The following is an 18,316-nucleotide window of genomic DNA, read 5'->3' as shown; positions in this document are numbered from 1 at the left end:
ATGTTAAATGGGTGAGGCATATGTATGTGTTGCCACCACCCATTCTTTTATCCACGGCACACAGAACTCCTTGGACGTGACACTCCTGCCTCTAAGCACTGCCTTCGGATCTTTCAGGTCAAAGTATCCAGCATCAGTTCAGCAGAATTAGCAAGTGAGTTAATCCTGTTTGCCATCCTTGATCCAGTGCTGTGTAACCATGTGTGCCGCCCACTCCCCCCTCTGCAGGAGAGTGGTTTAAGAAAGATACAACCATACATCCTCCAGGCTGTGCTCAGCTATGATAAACTTTAGCCAATTGTGCTTTTAAAGCCATTGCGTGTTTGAATACATACACAAAGACATGTAGCCCATGACAATTTTACATACATTTATCCAGCGTCACGTTTGTGCCACCAGTCCCCGAAATCATGCACACCAGAATGACAGCACTTGGTGATTTATTTAACGACAACAGACCATACCAAGCACAAGGCCCCATTTTGAGTTATACAGAACCAATGAAAAAACTGGGAGAGCTGATGTAGGTCAATTTCTTTATTTTTTTCCCCCTGCCCTTTGAATATAGTCTCAAACTACCGCTTCCTTTAAAAGGCAGGCTTATGGTTTTAGGGGCGCCTGGGTGGCTTAGTCGGTTAAGCGTCCGACTTTCACTTAGGTATGATCTCGCGGTTCGTGGGTTCGAGCCCCGCGTCGGGCTCTGTGCTGACTGCCAGCCCAGAGCCTGGAGCCTGTTTCAGTCTGTGACTCCCTCTCTCTCTGACCTTCCCCTGTTCACGCTGTCTCTCTCTCTCTCCTAGAAATAAATAAAATATTAAAAAAAAAAAAAAGGCAGGCTTATGGTTTTAGAACAAGATGGTGTAGAATCAGCTTTTCCTTCTTTTCTCCTCTAAGTACAACGCAAAGCCTTGAAAACTTTTAAAAAATGATAAAAGGACTCTGAAAGCTAGAAAGAAGATGGGGGGCTGGCTGGGGACCTCGGGACTTGAGGAACAGCAAAGCCGTGAATCTCCTGGGTTTTCTTTTCCTCTCCATATACCCTGGACTAAGATCTGAAGGGGCCTGCAACCCAGAACCACCAGCAGAAAGAAGAGGAAGAAAAAAAAGGAAAGCTTGCTTTCTCAGCCAAAGGACAAAAAAAAGGGAGCCCAGTAGAGACTTACGGGAACCCCAGCCCTAGTTTCACACCAGCGTGCCAGCAGGTGGCCCAAATCGTTCCCAGCAGCAGCAAAGCCCTGTGTCTCCCTGCTTGCCCCACTACAGAAGACCCAGCACCACCATGCGATCCAGGGAACACCACAGAAGACACCAGCCCGGATTGAGTAGGAACCCTAGCCGCACCGAAAGAACAGCGCAGACCAGAATAGTATCTCAAGGGCTCAGGAAACAAACTGAACTGCTGTCTCTTCCTCGGCACTGCCTGTGGAGGTGGCAGTCATCTTCCTCAGCATCCTGGCCGCCCTCAGCCCTCTGGTGAAGCCCAAGATCGTGAAAAAGAGGACCCAGAAGTTCATCTGGCACCAGTCAGACTGGTGCGTCAAAGTTAAGTGCAAATGGCAGAAACCCAGAGAAGTTGGCAATAGGGTTGCATGGAAGATTCGAGGGCCAGATCTTGATGCCCAACATTGGTTACGGGAGTGACAAGAAAAAGCACATGCTGCCCAGTGGCTTCCGGAAGTTCCTAGTCTACAACGTCAAGGAGCTGGAAGTATTGCTGAAGAACGACAAATCTGACGGTGCAGAGATCGCTCACAGCATCTCCTCCAAGTGCCACAAAGTCCTTGTGGAAAGAGCAGCCCAGCTGGCCATCGGAGTCACCAACCCCAATATGAGGCTGCTCAGAGAAGAAAATGAATAGACAGCTTATGTACATGTCATATTTGTGTTAATAAAACCATAAAACTGAAAAGAAAAGACAGAAAGAAAGGCGGGAAGGAAGGAAGAGAAAGGAAGGAAGGATGGAAGGAAGGAAGGAAGGAAAGAAGGAAAGAAGGAAGGAAAGAAAGAAAGGAAGGAAGGAAGGAAGGGAGGGAGGGAGGGAGGAAAGGAGGAAGAAAGGAAGGAGAGAGAGAGAGAGAGAAAGGAAGAGAAAGGAAACTGAACTGTCTTTGGAACTAACACCCATAAAAGAACCAATACGCTATACTTAAACAGGACTCCCACCTGCTAAAATAGATGTAAATAGAATTAAAAGATCCCTAACATAATGACCTAAATGTCCAGGATACAATAGAAGATCACTCATCACACCCCAAACCAGGAAAACAACAATGTAAATAAAAGGCAATCAACTGCTACCAATACTGATATGATTCAGATGTTAGAATTTATCTGACAAGGATTTTGAGGCAGTTATAATAAAAATGCCACAATAGTCAACTGCAAATTCTCTTGAATTGAAAAATCTTAGCAAAGAAATAGAAATTATGAGAAAGAACCACATGGAAATGATAGAAACGAAGAATTACTGTCAAAGTTAAAACTTGGATGAACTCAGGAGTAGCAGGGAAATGACAGATCAGATCAGGGTACTTCAGGACAGATCGATGAAACAATCCGAACAACAAAGAAAAAGATAAGGGACCCATATGGGACAATAATGAAAGAGCTAACATGTGTATCATCAGAATCCTAGGAGAGGAGAAATGTGAGGCTGAAAAATATTCAAAGAAATAATGGCTGAAAACTCCCCAAAGTTGGTGAAAGATAGAAACCTATGGATTCAAGAAGTTGATACACTTCAAGTAGATGGAGACCAAAGAAATCCACTGGACATATCATAATTAATCTTCTGAAAACTGAACACTTAGATAACATCTGACAAAAAGGGAGAAACAACCAGGAAGCAGTACCAATTCAAGTTCTATTTTAGTATGGCCTATAAAGGAAACTACGGAGGCAGAAAGAAGTCACGCAACATTTATAAAGTGCTGAAAGCAGAGAACTGTCAATCTTGAATTCTATATGTGATGAAATTATCCTTAGGGAGTGAAAGGGAAATGAAGACATTCTCAGATGAAGGGAAACTAACAGCACATGCAGAGACTGAGCAATAGGAATGCTGGATTTAAAATATGTAGTCAGGGCGTGCTTGGGTGGCTCAGTCGATTGAGCATCTGACTTTGGCTCAGGTCATGATCTCGCAGTTTGTGGGTTGGAGCCCCACATCAGGCTCCGCGCTGACAGCTCAGAGCCTGGAGCCTGCTTCAGATTCTGTGTCTCCCCCTCTGTCTGCCCCTCTGCCCTCATGCTCTGTCTCCCTCCCTCTCTCTGTCTCTCTCTCAAAAATAAATAATAAGCAGTACAAAAACTCTTAAAAAATACTTTGCTCTATGAAAGATCCCGTGAAGAGGACAAAAAGACAAATGACAGACTGGGAGAAAATATTTTGCAGCTCACAGATCCAACAAAGGATTTGGTCTACACTATATAAAGAACTCTCAAGATTCAATATTAAAAAAAAGGAACAGCCCAGTTAGAAAATGGACAAAAGATATTCACAGGCATTTTATGCAAGAGGATATACAGGTGACAAATAAACATGCAAGATGTTCAGCTTCCTTAATCATGACAAAATGCAGAATGAAAACCACAGGAGATGTCACTGCACAAATATCGGAATGGCTAAAATGAAGAATAAGACCGAATGCTGATGAGGATGTGGAGAAACTGCACCACTCATCCGTTGCTCATGGAAATGTAAATGGTACAGCCACTTGGGAAATAGCTTTGTAGTTCCTTTCAAACTAAGCTTACCATACAACCCAGCTATTGTATTCTTGTGTCTTTATCCTGGGGAAATTAAACTTATTTTTATGCAGAAACTTGGAACAAATATTCATAGCTGCTTTATTCATGATAGTCAAAAAAACCTAGAAACTACCCAAACGTCCTTCAACAGGTAAACGGTTAAACACACTGGGACATTTATATCACAGAATACAGCTCAGCAGTAAAAAGGAATGCACTTTTGATGTACACGACTTGCATGAACTTCAAGGAAATTATATGGAATAAAAAAAGCCAGTCTCGAAAGAATGGATAAGTACTGTGTGATACTATTTATGTAACACTTATGAAATAGCGTAATTACTATTGTAATTATGGAAAAACAAATTAGTGATTGCCAGGGGTTAGGAATGGAAGAGGGTGGCTGTGACTAAAAGGAGTGGTACAGTAGAGTGTTTTGATGATGATACCGTTTAACCATATATCTTGAATGTGGTTGTAGTTTTCCAAAGTTACACATGTGATAACATTACTTTATTATTTTTTTATTTTTTATGTTTATTTAGTATTGAGACAGAGAGAAACAGAGCATGAGTTGGGGGGGGGCGTCAGAGAGAGAGGGAGACACAGAATCTGAAGCAGGCTCCAGGCTCTGAGCTGTCAGCACAGAGCCCGATGCGGGGCTTGAACCCACAAACTGAGAGATCATGACCTGAGCCAAAGTCAGACGCTTAACCGACTGAGCCACCCAGGTGCCACAACATTACTTTAGAGCTATATACACACCAAACAAATGAGTGCATGTATAACTGGTGAAATTTGTATACACTCTATGGACTGGACCAATGTCAGCTCCCGGGTTTGATGGAGTAGGACAGTTACCCAAGAGGCCAACTTCCGAGGGGAAGTTGGGTGAAGGGTGGGGGAGCGCCCCGCCCCCACCCCGTACTTTATGTGCCACTTCCTGTGAATCTAATTATTTTAAAATAAAAAGTGTATTTATTGGTGATGAGAACATTTAAGGTCTACTCTCTTTCAAAATAAAAAGTTTAAAAAGTCAGGCTCAACCCCAGCATGACCAGTCATAGCAGTCAGGTAACGCCGTCTTGGCGTATGTTTTGAGATATGTTTGACATTTTCACTGTCGCTGCTCCCTTGTAAATGGACAGAGTACATGGAAACTTCAATGAAGCGGTTTCCAATTCTGTGTATGCACAGAGAAACGAATGGTATTTGTTCTCTGTGTTGTCAGAGCCTTAATCTTATTTCACCTGCTTTTGTTTTCCATTTTGACAGAGCTGTGCTTGTGGCTGGGTCATCTTACCCCACCCTCCTACCCTCCACGATGGTGTTGATGGTGTATGCTTTAAAAAGTTGTTTCTCTCACTTTCTCTCTCATAGACACTTGTGTTCATAGCCCCAAATAAAAATGCTTGTATCCTTCCTTCTGCCTGCCCCACTCTGTCTCCATTTTGGGGATGGGACTTAAAGCCTTCGGACATCTTCAATGTAACTTATTTAACTTACTCATTTTATGTTCCAAGCTTTATTGTAGCATCCTAAGATTGAGCATTTAGCCACTTAGGAGGGAGTGTCTTGAGATTCTAAGCAGCTAAGAAATCCTAGGGCTTTCTCTTGTATCTTTCCCATGGTGAGTGACCTTGTGTATTCAGGGGAAAAGAGAGGGAGAGAAATAGAGAAACATTAATTGCACAGACCTATTCCTTGGAAAGCCTGAGTGGCCATTTAGCCTCCTCCCCAGGGATTAAAAACAAAAACAAAAACAAACAAAAAAAAAAACCAACCCAAACTTGGCCATTACTAATAAAGTTAAGTAATACAAAACGCCAACACAACAGTACTTTTAAATAGTGACAGAGACGTGTCATTCAACTTTTGGCATGACATTGAAGCCGTGAGACCTCCTGTTTACGTTTTATTGGAACAAATCGCTTCCCCTTAGACTCCCATAAAGACTCAAAGCTGATGACAAAAGCCAGTCATTTCCGACTCATAGGGAGAGAGGACACAGAGACTTCTAAGTTCCCTTATATTCGCAGAAGGGCAAAATCCATCCCTTTAACTGGGCCCCTTGTTCTCCATCTACACAATTCTTAGGGCTTTGGCTTCAACTGTGATCACTCTATTTCACAGTAAGAAGCAGCCATGGGGAGACATACCTATTCATCTCGGGAGAGAAGATATTTTGTTGTATTTCTGATATAGCGCCTTGAATTCTTGAAGGAAAAAAAAATCAGAGAGAATGACGTCAGTGCCAGGAGGCTGATGCTAAAGTTGAAGGTCTAGCTCCTAAGGCTGGCTTGGAAAAGGCTTACAGATCCCTTCTCAGCCTTCTNCGGGGTGGGGGAGTATCTTAAAAACACTGCAGATGGCTTCTCTCTTTTCCCTTCTTGAAGGGTCATTCCTAAATGAAGGAAATCAGCCACACCCTGAATCATACACCGTTCCTCCTCTCGGCTTGTACGTTCAGCCTTTTTCAGTGAGTTAAAGCTTGAGGGGAGATGCTACTAGGTATTTTCTGGAACTGATGCCTCCTGGCTTTGCTACCAAGGATGGCTTGCTCCTGCCCTTGGCTTTGTTTGCTCTGGGTAGCTTCTCTTTTACAGATTGTTGCCTTTCTCATGATCCCTCCCCCCACCACCCAGAGGTCTCTTCTGAGGCTGACTCCACTCTGAACAGACGAACTCAGTGTGTGCTGGGGAGTAGGGCCGGGTATCCACGTGCCTGCCAGTCTATCTCCGATGACCTGTGGTCGTAATGTGGTTTTCGATCACCAAGCCTCTTCAGAATGCCCTGGTTTTCCATGGTGATTCTCACTAGCTCCCGGTTTCTTGTTTCTCTGTTTAAGCTGAAGCACACAAAATCCTGAGACAGTTGAAGAATAAACTTCCCCTCTTGGAGGAAGTCGTGATGTCATAAACCCAGGCCAGCTAAGCTCAGGGAACAGACTGTCCTGTTGAACTCTGAGGTCCCCATACACCTGTTGAAATAGACTACACTCTGGGGCATGTACACAGCTTCTACCAGCAGTTTTTCAACCCTGACGTCTACTAGAAGATTCTACTTTACTGGTCTGGGGCGCAGCTTGGACCCTGCCATTTGGGAAAAGCACCCCAGGAATTGTTAGGTGAAACCAGGCCTGAGAATGTCTGGTTTATATCATGTGGGAAGGTCTTGCTTATGGATACATCACAAAAGGACAGTGACAAGTTTGCTTCACTTCTTCTCAGATTTCAACAATTTCAGATATACAAGGATACATACACACACCCCAAATTCTTTCCATTGCATACACTTCTTTTGTTGCCCTGGCTACACTGATTATTTACATAAATGTCTCCCCTAACAGGTCTTGAGTTCTTTGAGGTCAGGAAATATACATATATGTATATCATTTCATCCCCCTTCATAGCACTTAGCACACAGTAGTTGCTCAGGAAATATTTGAGGAACCGATCCTTAAGAACGCTATGTCAGAGTCCCAGCAATGGTCACCATTTGACAAACGTATGCAGTATTTTCTTGTGACAAACTCTGAATAGGACTCTAAAAAGTCTCTTAGGTGCAATTAAAGTTAGGAGTCTTTAATGCCAGAAGAAGTTCCCCATTTTGAGTAGTTTTTATTCTCCTTAATCTGAACTCTCTGGCTTACCCATCAAGATACCTTCCTTCGAGTACTCCTCCTGCTCAGGAGAACCCCGCACTAAAATTCAACGAGGGGCGAGTCAATTCCGAAAAAAGGGGGAAAGAACACTACCTCTTGGAAAAATATTCGTTCCAGCAATCCACCTTGGCAGGGCCGCGATGGGCGTTTGCGATTTTCTGACACAGTTGCTTGTTTTCGTATTCGATTTTGTCGATTCGGTTTTGTTCGCCCTGGGAAGAAGCCACACCCCGCCATGGTGACCTCATCCATCACCCTGGCATCCCCCTCCTCTGGGATGGTGGGGAAGGCCAAGTCCAAGGCCACAGTGGAGACTGGGATCTGAGCGTAGGAAACCGGTGGTGTGCAAGGGAAGGGGAGAAGTACCAAATCTCTGGGTTAGGTGGGTACTTAGAAGGCTCTGGGAAACTGGACCTCTTCAGGACATAGATAAAAATCAGGGGCGCCTGGGTGGCTTAGTCAGTTAAGCGTCCGACTTTCGCTTAGGTCATGATCTCGCGGTTCGTGGGTTCGAGCCCTGCATTGGGCTCTGTGCTGACTGCCAGCTCAGAACCTGGAGCCTATTTCCGAGTCTGTATCTCCCTCTCTCTCTGACCCTCCCCTGCTCACGCTGTCTCTCTCTCTCTCCCCTAGAAATAAATGAAAAATATTTTTAAAAAAAATCAGTAAAGCACACTGGCAAATGGCGAGAACAAATACCTGGAGTTTGCTCAGTTTTAAAATGTGATGTGTGTGCGCCACGGGGGGTTTGGTATCAACAGCAGGCTTCACTAGAGGATAAAAGAGAGACACGTTACGACACAGGAGTCCTCTTAGCCACCTCGGAAAACCTGCTCACGTTCTAAACAACTGTCCGACTAATAAACATCACGAGTTTGAATTCTGATGTTACTCAGGTTCAGGAATTTTAGGTTAGTTTGATGTCCCAAGTGGACATCTTTGATGAGTTTTTAGCAGACGTGAAAGAATGTGAGGACTCGAACAAGTAAAACAGAAGAGATAATGTTTTTTGCACCCAGTGAAAGAGCCTCTCCCATCCCCTCCTGATACAACTAGCCTGTTGGGAGCCAGAGTCCCACCCTCTCTCTACCTTTCTTTGGCTTTAAAGAGTTTAAATGAACATTTCTGTCCACTGGGCTCCTGGTGGAAGAGAAATTTTGTCACTGACTCTAATGTCTTCTTGACCCAACCCAGCAGAGAAGGTCACATCATTGTGAAGCCCTGTACTGGTCTGGTTTACTGTCCATATCTCTAATCTTTCAAAACCCCTAATGCCAGTGTCCTGCCCCAAGGGCCCACATACCTATTTGTATTCTATTCTTGTGACATATGTAGTGGCCAAAGTCCAGTTTCTTCCTGAAGGTTGTGCTCTGCCTGTGATTAGAGACGATTACGGGGTAGGCTAGATAATCCAGGGAATTGTTCATCTTCTCTTCCTAGTCTCACTTCAGAAATGAGGCACTCAGGCTCCTCTGTGAGGTCCTCAGCTGTCCCCATGACACGTTGTCATAGTTACCAGTTATGACATCAGGGGAAGGTCTTGGGAAGCAAGAGGAGGAGGAGCCAGCATTCCTGGCCATCCCTGGGCTTCTGCTTGAAAGCTCATCTAGGTCCAAGTCAAGATGAGGGGGCAGACTCAGAAGCCCTCCCACCTGCCTGGCACGCAGATGCCGCCAGCACCACAGGAAAAGGTGTGCTGTGCTGGGAGGGGTGGGAAGGCGCGGGGTGGGGGTGTGTGGGGGGGTGGGATGGAGGGATCTAGCCTTCCTTACATATCTTGGGGTCTAAGCTAATTTACCTCCACTGTGATGGATCCCCTGGAGGCGTGAGACCATAAGCTTCTGGGGGAAGGTGAAAGATGACCTTAATGATAATCTCATCCCATTTCTTTTGCAGGAGAGGAAACTGAAGTCCAGAGTCACAGCCTGCTCTGCTGGTCACGAACCAAGTTAGTGGCAGGGCTGGGCTCCAGATGAGGTTTCCTGAATTCCCAGGATGTTTGCTTTTTGGAGGGGTAGGGGTGGGTATGGGGTATCTGCCATCGCAGTGGGGGAGGACAGAGACTGTCTTCTGCTCTTAGTGGGATCTCAGTAAGTGAGGAGCAGTCAACATTGGGCCGGGCAGCTGCTCTTGGACCGGCTGCAAAGGAGCCCGGTGCATCTCCATGCTAGCACAGGTGTAGTAGCACCTAGTAGGTGCTCATCACATTGGCTGAAATAGAGGGAGAACACCTACTGAGTGCTCACTGTACAGTGCTGAGTGCTTTCCTTGAACGTCATATTTAATCTTTCAAACAACCCTAGGAATGAGGTTCAAATGGTGTGGAAATGGGGTTCCGAGCAAACAATCAAGAAAGAATTCTTGAGATGTCTTTGTGGCAAAAAGGTGGTTTTCTTAAAATACGAGGACAGGACCGGTGGTGAGAAAGAAGGGCGCTGGGGTTGTGAGCAGTGGCTGAATATATGCTTTCAAGTCTGGAGGGGCTCAGGGATAGAGCACGTTGTAAGGAATTTTGGAAACAAGATTTCCAGGACCCCGAGGGGATTAGCTATTGGTAGGAAAAAGTCATTTATTACTCTTCAGTAAAAACTCGGTCAGGAGCCCTTTCAGATGTATATCTGGGGGGCCATATGCCTGGAGGATGATTGCTAACATATATCTTAGGAGGTAGAGATAAAAGAAGTTTCCAAAGGAATTTCTATTTGTTTAAAGTAGATTCACAGGATTCTGGGGTGGGGGTGGGGGCGCAGCTAATGTTAAGCCAAAATTCCCTTTTGCCCTTAGCAAAGTATCAACACTGAGACAGCTGAGCTCAGGACTCATCAATGGGCTGTGAGTAGCAAGGAAATTTAATTGTTTCTTTTGCCTTTGTTTCCCCCATCACCAGTATCCCTTTTTTATCTTTTTTTTTTTAAGCAAACAGGCTCNGGAAACTTGGCCTTTCTGACACGCTTCCTGGGCGATGTCACTGCTGCTGGTCCCGCAGCGCAGCGGGCAGCCAGAGGTCACAAGCCGAACCCGGGTGTCCCGGTAATCCTGGAAAAACTAAGCGACGCCGGTGGTGTCACTAGGACCCTGGTCAGTAGGGCCATTTATTGCGCCCTGAGTTTAATTCAATNTGGGCGGGGTCGGGCTACCATGATCACTAAACAGGTGGCCCTGTGTCACCCGGCCGGTGTCCGTCCCGCGCGTCATGTGACAGCTGCCTGGTTCTGCAGTGAGGTCACCGCGGAATGTCTGCCTTCGCTGCCATGGCAACGGGCTGACGTCACAAACCGGGCGTGGAACTTTCCCGGCTGGGCAGGCCCGATCAAGGAATCGGAATACTCCAAATGTGGGAGCCAGAGAGCTGGGCTGGGGTTTCCTCGCTCCTTTTCCTGCCTTGCAGATAGGGTTGGATTAACCAACGCCCTGAGCTCTGTGGGCCGGGGTCTGCGTGTTGGAAACCCAGAACTAACTCTCTTCTCTCCTTTAACAGGGATGGGGGGCGGAGTTGGGGGGGGAATGGTGGCCGGGAGTGGTTGAGGGATTGTGAGGACAGGGTCAACGCCTTGTTCATGTCTGTATCAGGACCTGCTGCTTACCCTAAGGAGTGCCACAAAAATGGGGGTCATCGTGGGGCTAAAAGGGGTCCATAAGGCAGGTCCCACCTTCACGGGGGACAGTCTCCATCATTCCATCCATTCATTCACCACCTTGAGCACCTCCTGTGTGTCAGGCACTGTACAGTGCACATTCATAGCGATAGTAATGATAATGGTAAATTTGTTGAGTATCAAGGAATAGAGAAGGGAGGTGAGTGGGAGTTCACCTTCAGAGTTGTTTATTTTAATCAACTGCTGCCTTACAGTACAACCGTATGCAGCCTTGTGAGCAGAGACAAACAGTCCCAGAGCCTCCGCGAGAGGGCTCAGTAATTGCAGAGTTCTGAAGATAGCCCCCTGTCCAGCCACGCAAGCAGCAAGTGGCTTTGGCACCCTTGGGACCTGCTGGCCTTGGGCAGTTTGGCACATTCGGCTGCCAACACTTCCCAAGTGAAAACTGAGGTTGTGAATGTCTGGTGCTGACGGCCACTGCAGAAAACATACCCCCTGCTCAGTGAATGAACCTGGCTTTGACTTGGCTGCAGGTGTGAGGGGTGCTGCCCGCACGTTGGGATCCCCATTACCCAGATCAGGGTTCACAGGGCAGAAAGGATCCTGGAGAAGCCTTGTTTTCTAGAACTCGGGATTTGCAGTTGGTGTGGACGTGACAGGCAGAGGGAGGGAGGACAGAACAGGGCTGGCGTCAGGTCTCCTCCCAGCTCCGCCGCCAGGCAGCCCATGTGAGCACAAGCGCATCCTTCTACTGTTCTGTTGGGCCCGAGTTTAAGCCGAGTCCTTGCTTCCTCATAGGCCGCTATGACTGGCAAACAGGATCCTGTAGGAGATGGCATTTTGTAAAGTGTCAACTGCTGTCTGAATTGGGATGTTGTTGTGAGATGAAATAAAGGAGCCCTTTGACTATTCAGATCAAATGTTTTATAACCCCCAGAGTTCTGTTGGTGCCACTTGGTCCCCAAGTGCTTACTCACCCAAGAGAGCTTCAGAAACGCCGTTCGTTAGTGGGATGTGGCGGAAAGGGTCCCCCTGGGGGATGGGAGGGGCTGCTGCGCTTTATAATCCAAGGAAGGGGGCCACCTAGGTTGTGCCGATTTCCTTTCTTTTCACTGATTCACTACAGACTCATTCAGCACCTACTATGTGCCAGGTGCCACAGCAGGTGCTAGGCAGGCAGACCTGCAGCAGACATGGTTATTCCCTCCAGGAGCTCACAGCCTGCCCATCAAGACAAATAAACACAGTCAGGCATTAGAAGAGTACTGTCCACAGCGTCAGGCTCTGTCTACACAACAGCGCATTGAACACTCATGACAACACCCCAGAGGTAGTAGCTACTGTTATCATCCCCATTATACAGGCAGGGAAACTGGAGTTGCCAGAACCTTAAGTGGCTTGCTCAAGGTTACCTGGCTGGTAAGTCTCAGGGTTGGACTCAGACCCAGGCAGCCTGGCTTCTAGAGCCCGTTTTTAAGCCACTAGGCACTACCACTAGCACAGTGTAGAAAGCACGATGACAGATGGAATGGAGGGGTTACCAGGACATACTGCAGAGGGTGGTGAAAAACAAGAGGGTGTGTGTCCATGGAGAAGCCGGAGCACGGCATTCCAGAGGGCGGACACCATGGGTATGGAACCACCCAGTCTATTTGGGGAAGCCACTGGTAATTAGATATGGCTGGCGTGAGGGGGGTGGGTCATGAGACAGGAGAAGCTGGCAGGGGCCGAGCACAGAGGGTTCCTGGCGTTGCCAAGACCCTTAGAATCTTCTCTGTCTTCCTCCCCCTGGGGCTGCCCCTTGGTCACTTCATCATTCCCTGCTGCCCTCTTCTGTCCAGGTCTGTGGCTCAGGACATCCCCAAGCTGCAGAAGCTAGGCATCACCCACGTTCTGAATGCTGCCGAGGGCAGGTCCTTCATGCACGTCAACACCAATGCCAACTTCTACAAGGACTCTGGCATCACCTACCTGGGCATCAAGGCCAATGACACGCAGGAGTTCAACCTCAGCGCCTACTTTGAAAGGGCTGCAGACTTCATTGACCAGGCCTTGGCTCACAAGAACGGTAAGGCATCTGCCGCCCAGGGAACAGGGCAAGGCAGCTTTGACTGGATTTTTGTTCTGGAAAAGAGGCTTCCTCTTGGAACCTATCAAGTGGCCCTGCATGACACAAGATGTAAAAATCTTTCCCCCAGTGGCAGCCCCGGGGTCCTCGTGTTTGAGTTGACTTGGGCCGAGAGCTCATTTCCAGCCACTTCCCGCCATGCCCCCCAGTTCTTCAAATAGCTTCAGTAATAACACTTTCTCTTCCACGGGAAGAAGTCCTAAGGTGAGGGAGTTCTGGGGGTGGTTGGTTCAGCAGCTCAGTGGTGGCATCAGGATGCGGTATTTCCCCTGTCTTTCTCCTGCTGCCAATGCTGGGCACTCCCCTAAGCGGTCCCAAGATGGCGGCGGCAGACCCAGTCACGACATCCCAGCAGGACAAAGTGCAGCAAAAGATGAGGCCGCCAGCTCTTTCTCGTGTGTTTTCTTTCTTTCTTTCTTCTTCTTTTTTTTTTTAATGTAATTAAATTTTTATTATTTTTTTTTTTACAAAGTTTATTGTCAAATTAGTTTCCACATAACACCCAGTGCTCATCCCCACAAGAGTCCTCCTCCATGCCCATCCCCCCCTCCCCCCCACATCCATCAGTCCTCAGTTTTTGTCAGCATTGGTTTGCCTCTCTCCCTTTCCCCCACCATTTCCCCCCTTCTTCTCCCCCTTGTTCCTCCGTCAAGTTCCTCCTAATCCTCCTATACGTGCAAACATATGATATTTGTCCTTCTCTGCCTGACTTATTTCGCTCAGCATAACACCCTCAAGGTCCATCCATGTTGCTACACATGGCCAGATTTCATTGTTTCTCATTGCCATGTAGTATTCCATGGTATAGATAAACCACATCTTCTTGATCCATTCATCTGTTGATGGACACTTAGGCTCTTTCCATGTTTTAGCTATTGTGGAGAGTGCTGCTATGAACATTGGGGTACATGTGCTCCTATGCATCAGCATTTCTGTATCCCTTGGGTAAATTCCTAGCAGTGCTATTGCTGGGTCATAGGGGAGTTCTATTGTTAGTTTCCTGAGGAACCTCCACACTGTTTTCCAGAGGGGCTGTATCTTTCTTCTTCTTTTTTTTAAAGAGTAAGTCGAACAGTCCTCAGAAACCCCTTGGTAGGGTTCCCCTCGCATCTCGCTGGCTGGACTTGGCTCACAAGAATGCCGGGCCAGAGGAATGGGGGCAGCCATGACTGGCTTAGCCTGGCACTCAGGAGGCTATGGCCCACAGGCCACATCTTCCAGCCACTTTCCAAATGCTCCCAAACTGTAGGCTGGAGCAGAATGGGTGAGGAATTGACAGTCAGGCTGAGTGTCCCCGGGGTACTCCTGGAAGGCAGAAGGCAGACATCTGCTGAGCAGGCTGGGCCACTTGCCCTTCCTGTGTTTAGCTCAACTCGCTTCTTTCAGCATCTGCCTTTTACCTTCCAGCTGCTTCTCCCAGCCCCCTCCTCCCCCTCCCCACAACCCTCTCAGGGGAAGCCCTCCTGCCATTAAGGCATGGTCAGCCTTGTCCCCCCACTTCTAGGCATCTCTGCTACACGGTGCCTCTCGCACCCTGCAGCCTCCTACTAGAATGATTCTCAGTGGACAGTTTGTACCAGATGCTGATTATCGCATGTCTGGGGCTCAGGAGGGAGATTTTCTCCCCCAGGACACCTGCAGACTTCACTGTCAGGCCCTTCGTGCCACGTCATGGTCTATGTGTCCACCGCAACCCCGCTACGTGAGTTCTGGTGGGGTGGTGACGAGGGGCACAGTTAAGGGCCTGTGTCTTGCTCTTCTATATCTGGATTGGTCATCCGCACAGGGAACTTAGAGCTTTCCGACTGTGTTTCCTCTTTCCATACAACTAGGAACATGTCTTGCCTTTTTTGTGACCTCCTGCCTTAGCAGGAGCCCACGTGAGCTGAGTCTGGAAAGTTCTCTCCGCCTCTCCTGTCCCATCCGCTGGCAAACCCCACTTTGTGTCTCAGCACTGGGCACAGTGTTCTCTCTTCCATGAAGCCTGCCCTTGGGCTGTGTCTGCTGGGTCCCCCTGTCTGTCTCTCCAGCACCTGATGTAGCATCGGGCACGTAGCAGACACGCTGCACATAATTGCCGAGTGAGTGACCAAAACGAATTCCAAGGATTCCGATGATTCTGGGGTTGACTGGCCAAGTGAGTCAACAGAAGCGCCCTGGCCTCCAGCAGTGTGCAGGGCTCGAGGGAGCCAGATGCCTGGTACTTTGGAGATGTGGGAACAGCCAGGAGTGCTCAGAGGAGGAAGCAGTCGTTTCCAGCCAGGAAGATCAAGGGGGCTTTATGGAGGGGGGTGGGGCCTGGAAGGATTGGAGTCGAACCTTCCCCTTCCCTATCAGTTCTGTGCACCTTGGGCTTCTGAGTCTGTTCCAGATGGTGAGGGAGCCACTCTGCAGCTGGTGCCGTTGCCAGGGCCAGTGCATAGGGGGACCCACTCTGTGGACTTGGGGCATACCGGCCGGACGTGAATGGGCAGGAAAGTGGAGGGCTCCCCCTTCCTGCTTGGGAGGCACTGGGAAGATAGAGTCATGTTTTGCGGGTAGGGTGATGGGAACGGAAGAGACTCTGTTCGACTCTGGGCCAGCCGGTTTCCTTCAAAGTAATGGCAATCTAGATGTTTTGGTGGATAATCATTTACTTGGCTAGTCAGCAAACATTTATTGACCACCAAGTGTATACTAGAGATGGTAGGGCCTCCCAAAATCAATACCCCACAGTCCTTACCCTCAAGGAATTCACAGCCTGGCAGAGGAGGGAGATCTGTGCATGGCCAACAGAGGCACAGCCGGGCAGCTGTAGCAAAAGATACTCCTGGTGCCTGCCTGTAGTTATGTATTGGGTGTTTATATGTGCCACGCTCTAGCCTAAGGGCTTATAATTTTTTTTAAATGTTTATTCGTTTTTGAGAAACAGAGTATGAGCAGGGGAGGGGCAGAGAGAGAGGGAGAGACAGGATCTGAAGCAGGTCCAGGCTCTGAGCTGTCAGCACAGAGCCCGACACGGGGCCCAAACTCACAAACCGCGAGATCATGACTTTAGCTGAAGTCGGACACTTAACCGACTGAGCCACCCAGGCGCCCCTCTAGCCTAAGGGCTTTATACGTCGTTTCCTTCAGTCCCCTAACAACGTCGTGCAGTGGGTGCCACCAACACAGATGAGGAAATTGAGGCATTGTGGAGTTACGTGTGTCCTAGCGTTAATAACGAGTGTACTGGCCAGAAAAACAGAACCAATAGAATAAATTGGTATTATTTATTTCAAGGGATTGGATCCCAAATCTTAAGCTTACTGTAGGGTGGCTGCCAGGCTGGAAACTTGGGCAGGCCCTCTTTGTTACAGTCTTTATTTTATTATTTTTTTTTTGTAAATGTTTTATTTATTTCTAGGAGAGAGAGAGAGAGAGAGACAGCGTGAGCAGGGGAGGGTCAGAGAGAGAGGGAGTCACAGACTGAAACAAGCTCCAGGCTCTGAGCTGGCAGTCAGCACAGAGCCCGACGCGGGGCCCGAACCCACGAACCGCGAGATCATGACCTAAGCGAAAGTCGGACACTTAACTGACTAAGCCACCCAGGCACCCCTCTTTGTTAGTCTTGGGGCAGAACTTCTTCTCGGGGAAGCCTCACGTTTGCGTCTTAAGATCTTTAACTGATTAGATGAGGCCCATCCTCATTACCAAGGGTAATCTCCCTTACTGAAAGTCAACTGATAGTAGGTGTTAATTACATCCACCACATACCTTCTAGACCAGTGTTTGACCAAGCAATTGGGCATCATAGACAAGCCAAGTTGACACATGTAACCATCCCAACCAGCACGTTAAAATTGAAACCCAGATTCACATGACTTCAAAGGTTGGGGCTCTAAATTTCTATGCTGACAAAGGAAATACTTAAACTGGGGTTTTAAGGGATGAGTGGGGAGTTTGCCAGGTAGCCAAGAGGGAGAACATGTTCCAGGCAGAAGGAGTGATGTGCAGAGGCCCAGAGGTGGGGAAGGGCAGGGAAAGGTAGCAAGGCTGTATGCACTTGGCCTTATAAGGCGAACCGTGGAGACTAGAAGCCCCCCAAATGGGGACAGGTCCTGGTGGTATTTTAGAAAGCCCTTCCAGCTGCTGGGTGGAGTGTGGGTTAGTGGTCGTGAGGGTACAGTGAGAGTTTGGTTTGGAGGTGCGGAGGTGAAGGCGACGAGGACCTGAACTAATGCTCTGTGTGTGTGTGGGGGCTTGGGGGGGTGGCAGAGAAAGGCCAAGNCTCCTTGGAAATGTGCTGCAGTTTGGCAATGATGCTTTCTTTCACCAAATGCTGGGGGTGCCGCCGGGAGCAAGCAGATGGACCACCCTGGCCTCGTGAACCTTCCCCACTTCAGGGGAAGCTGAAAGCAAACAAGTAGAAAAGATTTCTGGCCTGTTTTCCAGAGTGGGGGGACCTAGAGTGGGGAGGCAGAGATTAGGGAGGAGGGCTGGGAGGGGGTTTGTGACTTTACAGAGGGTGGGTGGGAGAGCGAACACGGTGGGTGGGGGGAGGTGTGGGAGGCTGAGNAGGGGGTGGGTGGGAGAGCGAACACGGTGGGTGGAGGGAAGTGTTGTAGGCTGAGAAGGCGGCTGGAGTGGAGGGACAGAGGGAGAGCAAGAGATGACATCAGATGTGGGGGGCCAGCTTGAGTAGGGCCTCGTAGGCCTCTTGAGGGGCTGTGAGAGGGTGTCTTTGTTGGTGTGGTTCTTTATTATTTTTAAGTTTATTTATGTTGAGAGAGAGAGCTCATGCACATGTGTGCACAAGCTGGGGAGGGGCAGACAGCGGGGCGGGGGAGGAAAGAATCCCAAGCAGGCTCTGTACTGTCAGTGCAGAGCTGGACTCACGTGGGGCTCGAACCCACAAGCCGAACCGTGAAATCATGACCAGAGCCAGAATGAAGAGTTAGATGCTCAACCGACTGAGCCACTCAAGTGCCCTGGGTGTGTTTTGAGTTTCTGTCTTTGTGTTTATATTTGACATGCATGTTCCTTTTATTTTTGAAACCACTTGGTTGAGGTATAATTGACATTCAATAAATCACACGTATTTAAAGCCTGTAATTTGAAGTTTTGGCATAATGTATATACTTGTGAAGCCATCCCCGCAAACAAGGTAGTGAGCACATCCATCACTCTCCCCCCCCTTCCCCCCCCGCCCCGGAGCTG

The 18,316-nt window shown here is 48.2% G+C and overlaps 2 protein-coding genes, 1 long non-coding RNA gene and 1 pseudogene across 4 annotated transcripts in view; 3 read left to right on the top strand and 1 right to left on the bottom strand.

Moving 5' to 3' along the window:
- Positions 1–1,858, top strand: LOC144217974 (large ribosomal subunit protein eL32 pseudogene; annotated as a pseudogene).
- Positions 1,859–5,256: 3,398 nt separating this feature from the next.
- CFAP97D1 (CFAP97 domain containing 1) lies at positions 5,257–8,930 on the bottom strand. 2 transcript variants are annotated; one of them, XM_077747751.1, is made up of 6 exons: positions 8,718–8,926; positions 8,114–8,184; positions 7,508–7,626; positions 6,475–6,598; positions 5,910–5,966; positions 5,257–5,389 (listed from the first exon to the last, which is right to left on the bottom strand). In XM_077747751.1, the coding sequence occupies exons 1-5, from the start codon at positions 8,839–8,841 to the stop codon at positions 5,910–5,912; spliced, it is 495 nt and encodes a 164-aa protein (XP_077603877.1). In that variant the 5' UTR covers positions 8,842–8,926; the 3' UTR covers positions 5,257–5,389. The 2 variants fall into 2 exon arrangements, with proteins under 2 accessions (XP_077603877.1, XP_077603878.1); XM_077747752.1 differs by lacking the exon at positions 6,475–6,598 and having other exon boundaries at positions 8,718–8,930.
- Positions 8,931–8,939: 9 nt separating this feature from the next.
- On the top strand, positions 8,940–10,247 carry LOC144217948 (uncharacterized). The gene is made up of 3 exons (XR_013330998.1): positions 8,940–9,105; positions 9,311–9,362; positions 10,199–10,247. It is a non-coding gene; the product is annotated as an uncharacterized LOC144217948 (long non-coding RNA).
- A 2,350-nt stretch (positions 10,248–12,597) lies between these two features.
- Positions 12,598–18,316, top strand: part of DUSP3 (dual specificity phosphatase 3) — a 7,707-nt gene continuing 1,988 nt past the window's right edge. The window contains exons 1-2 of the mRNA XM_077747777.1: positions 12,598–12,641; positions 12,852–13,078. Of these exons, the coding sequence (XP_077603903.1) occupies positions 12,598–12,641; positions 12,852–13,078 (271 nt within the window). The remainder of the gene's footprint in view (positions 12,642–12,851; positions 13,079–18,316) is intronic.

Source organism: Crocuta crocuta, unplaced genomic scaffold, assembly GCF_008692635.1.
Source record: "Crocuta crocuta isolate KB4526 unplaced genomic scaffold, BGI_CrCroc_1.0 scaffold289, whole genome shotgun sequence".
NCBI classification, from domain to species: Eukaryota; Metazoa; Chordata; class Mammalia; order Carnivora; family Hyaenidae; genus Crocuta; species Crocuta crocuta.
The sequence above is the reverse complement of the archived record's forward strand: the minus strand, read 5'-3'. Positions and strand labels throughout refer to the sequence as shown.

Excerpts from the sequence above, each read along its gene's own strand:
- CFAP97D1 (XM_077747751.1), bottom strand. The coding sequence starts at position 8,841 with ATGAACAATTCCCTGGATTATCTAGCCTACCCCGTAATCGTCTCTAAT. Across the intron at positions 8,185-8,717 it reads CAAGAATAGAATACAAATAG|TGAAGCCTGCTGTTGATACC; the intron begins GTATGTGGGCCC and ends TTTATCCTCTAG. Across the intron at positions 7,627-8,113 it reads TAAAACTGAGCAAACTCCAG|GGCGAACAAAACCGAATCGA; the intron begins GTATTTGTTCTC and ends GCTTCTTCCCAG.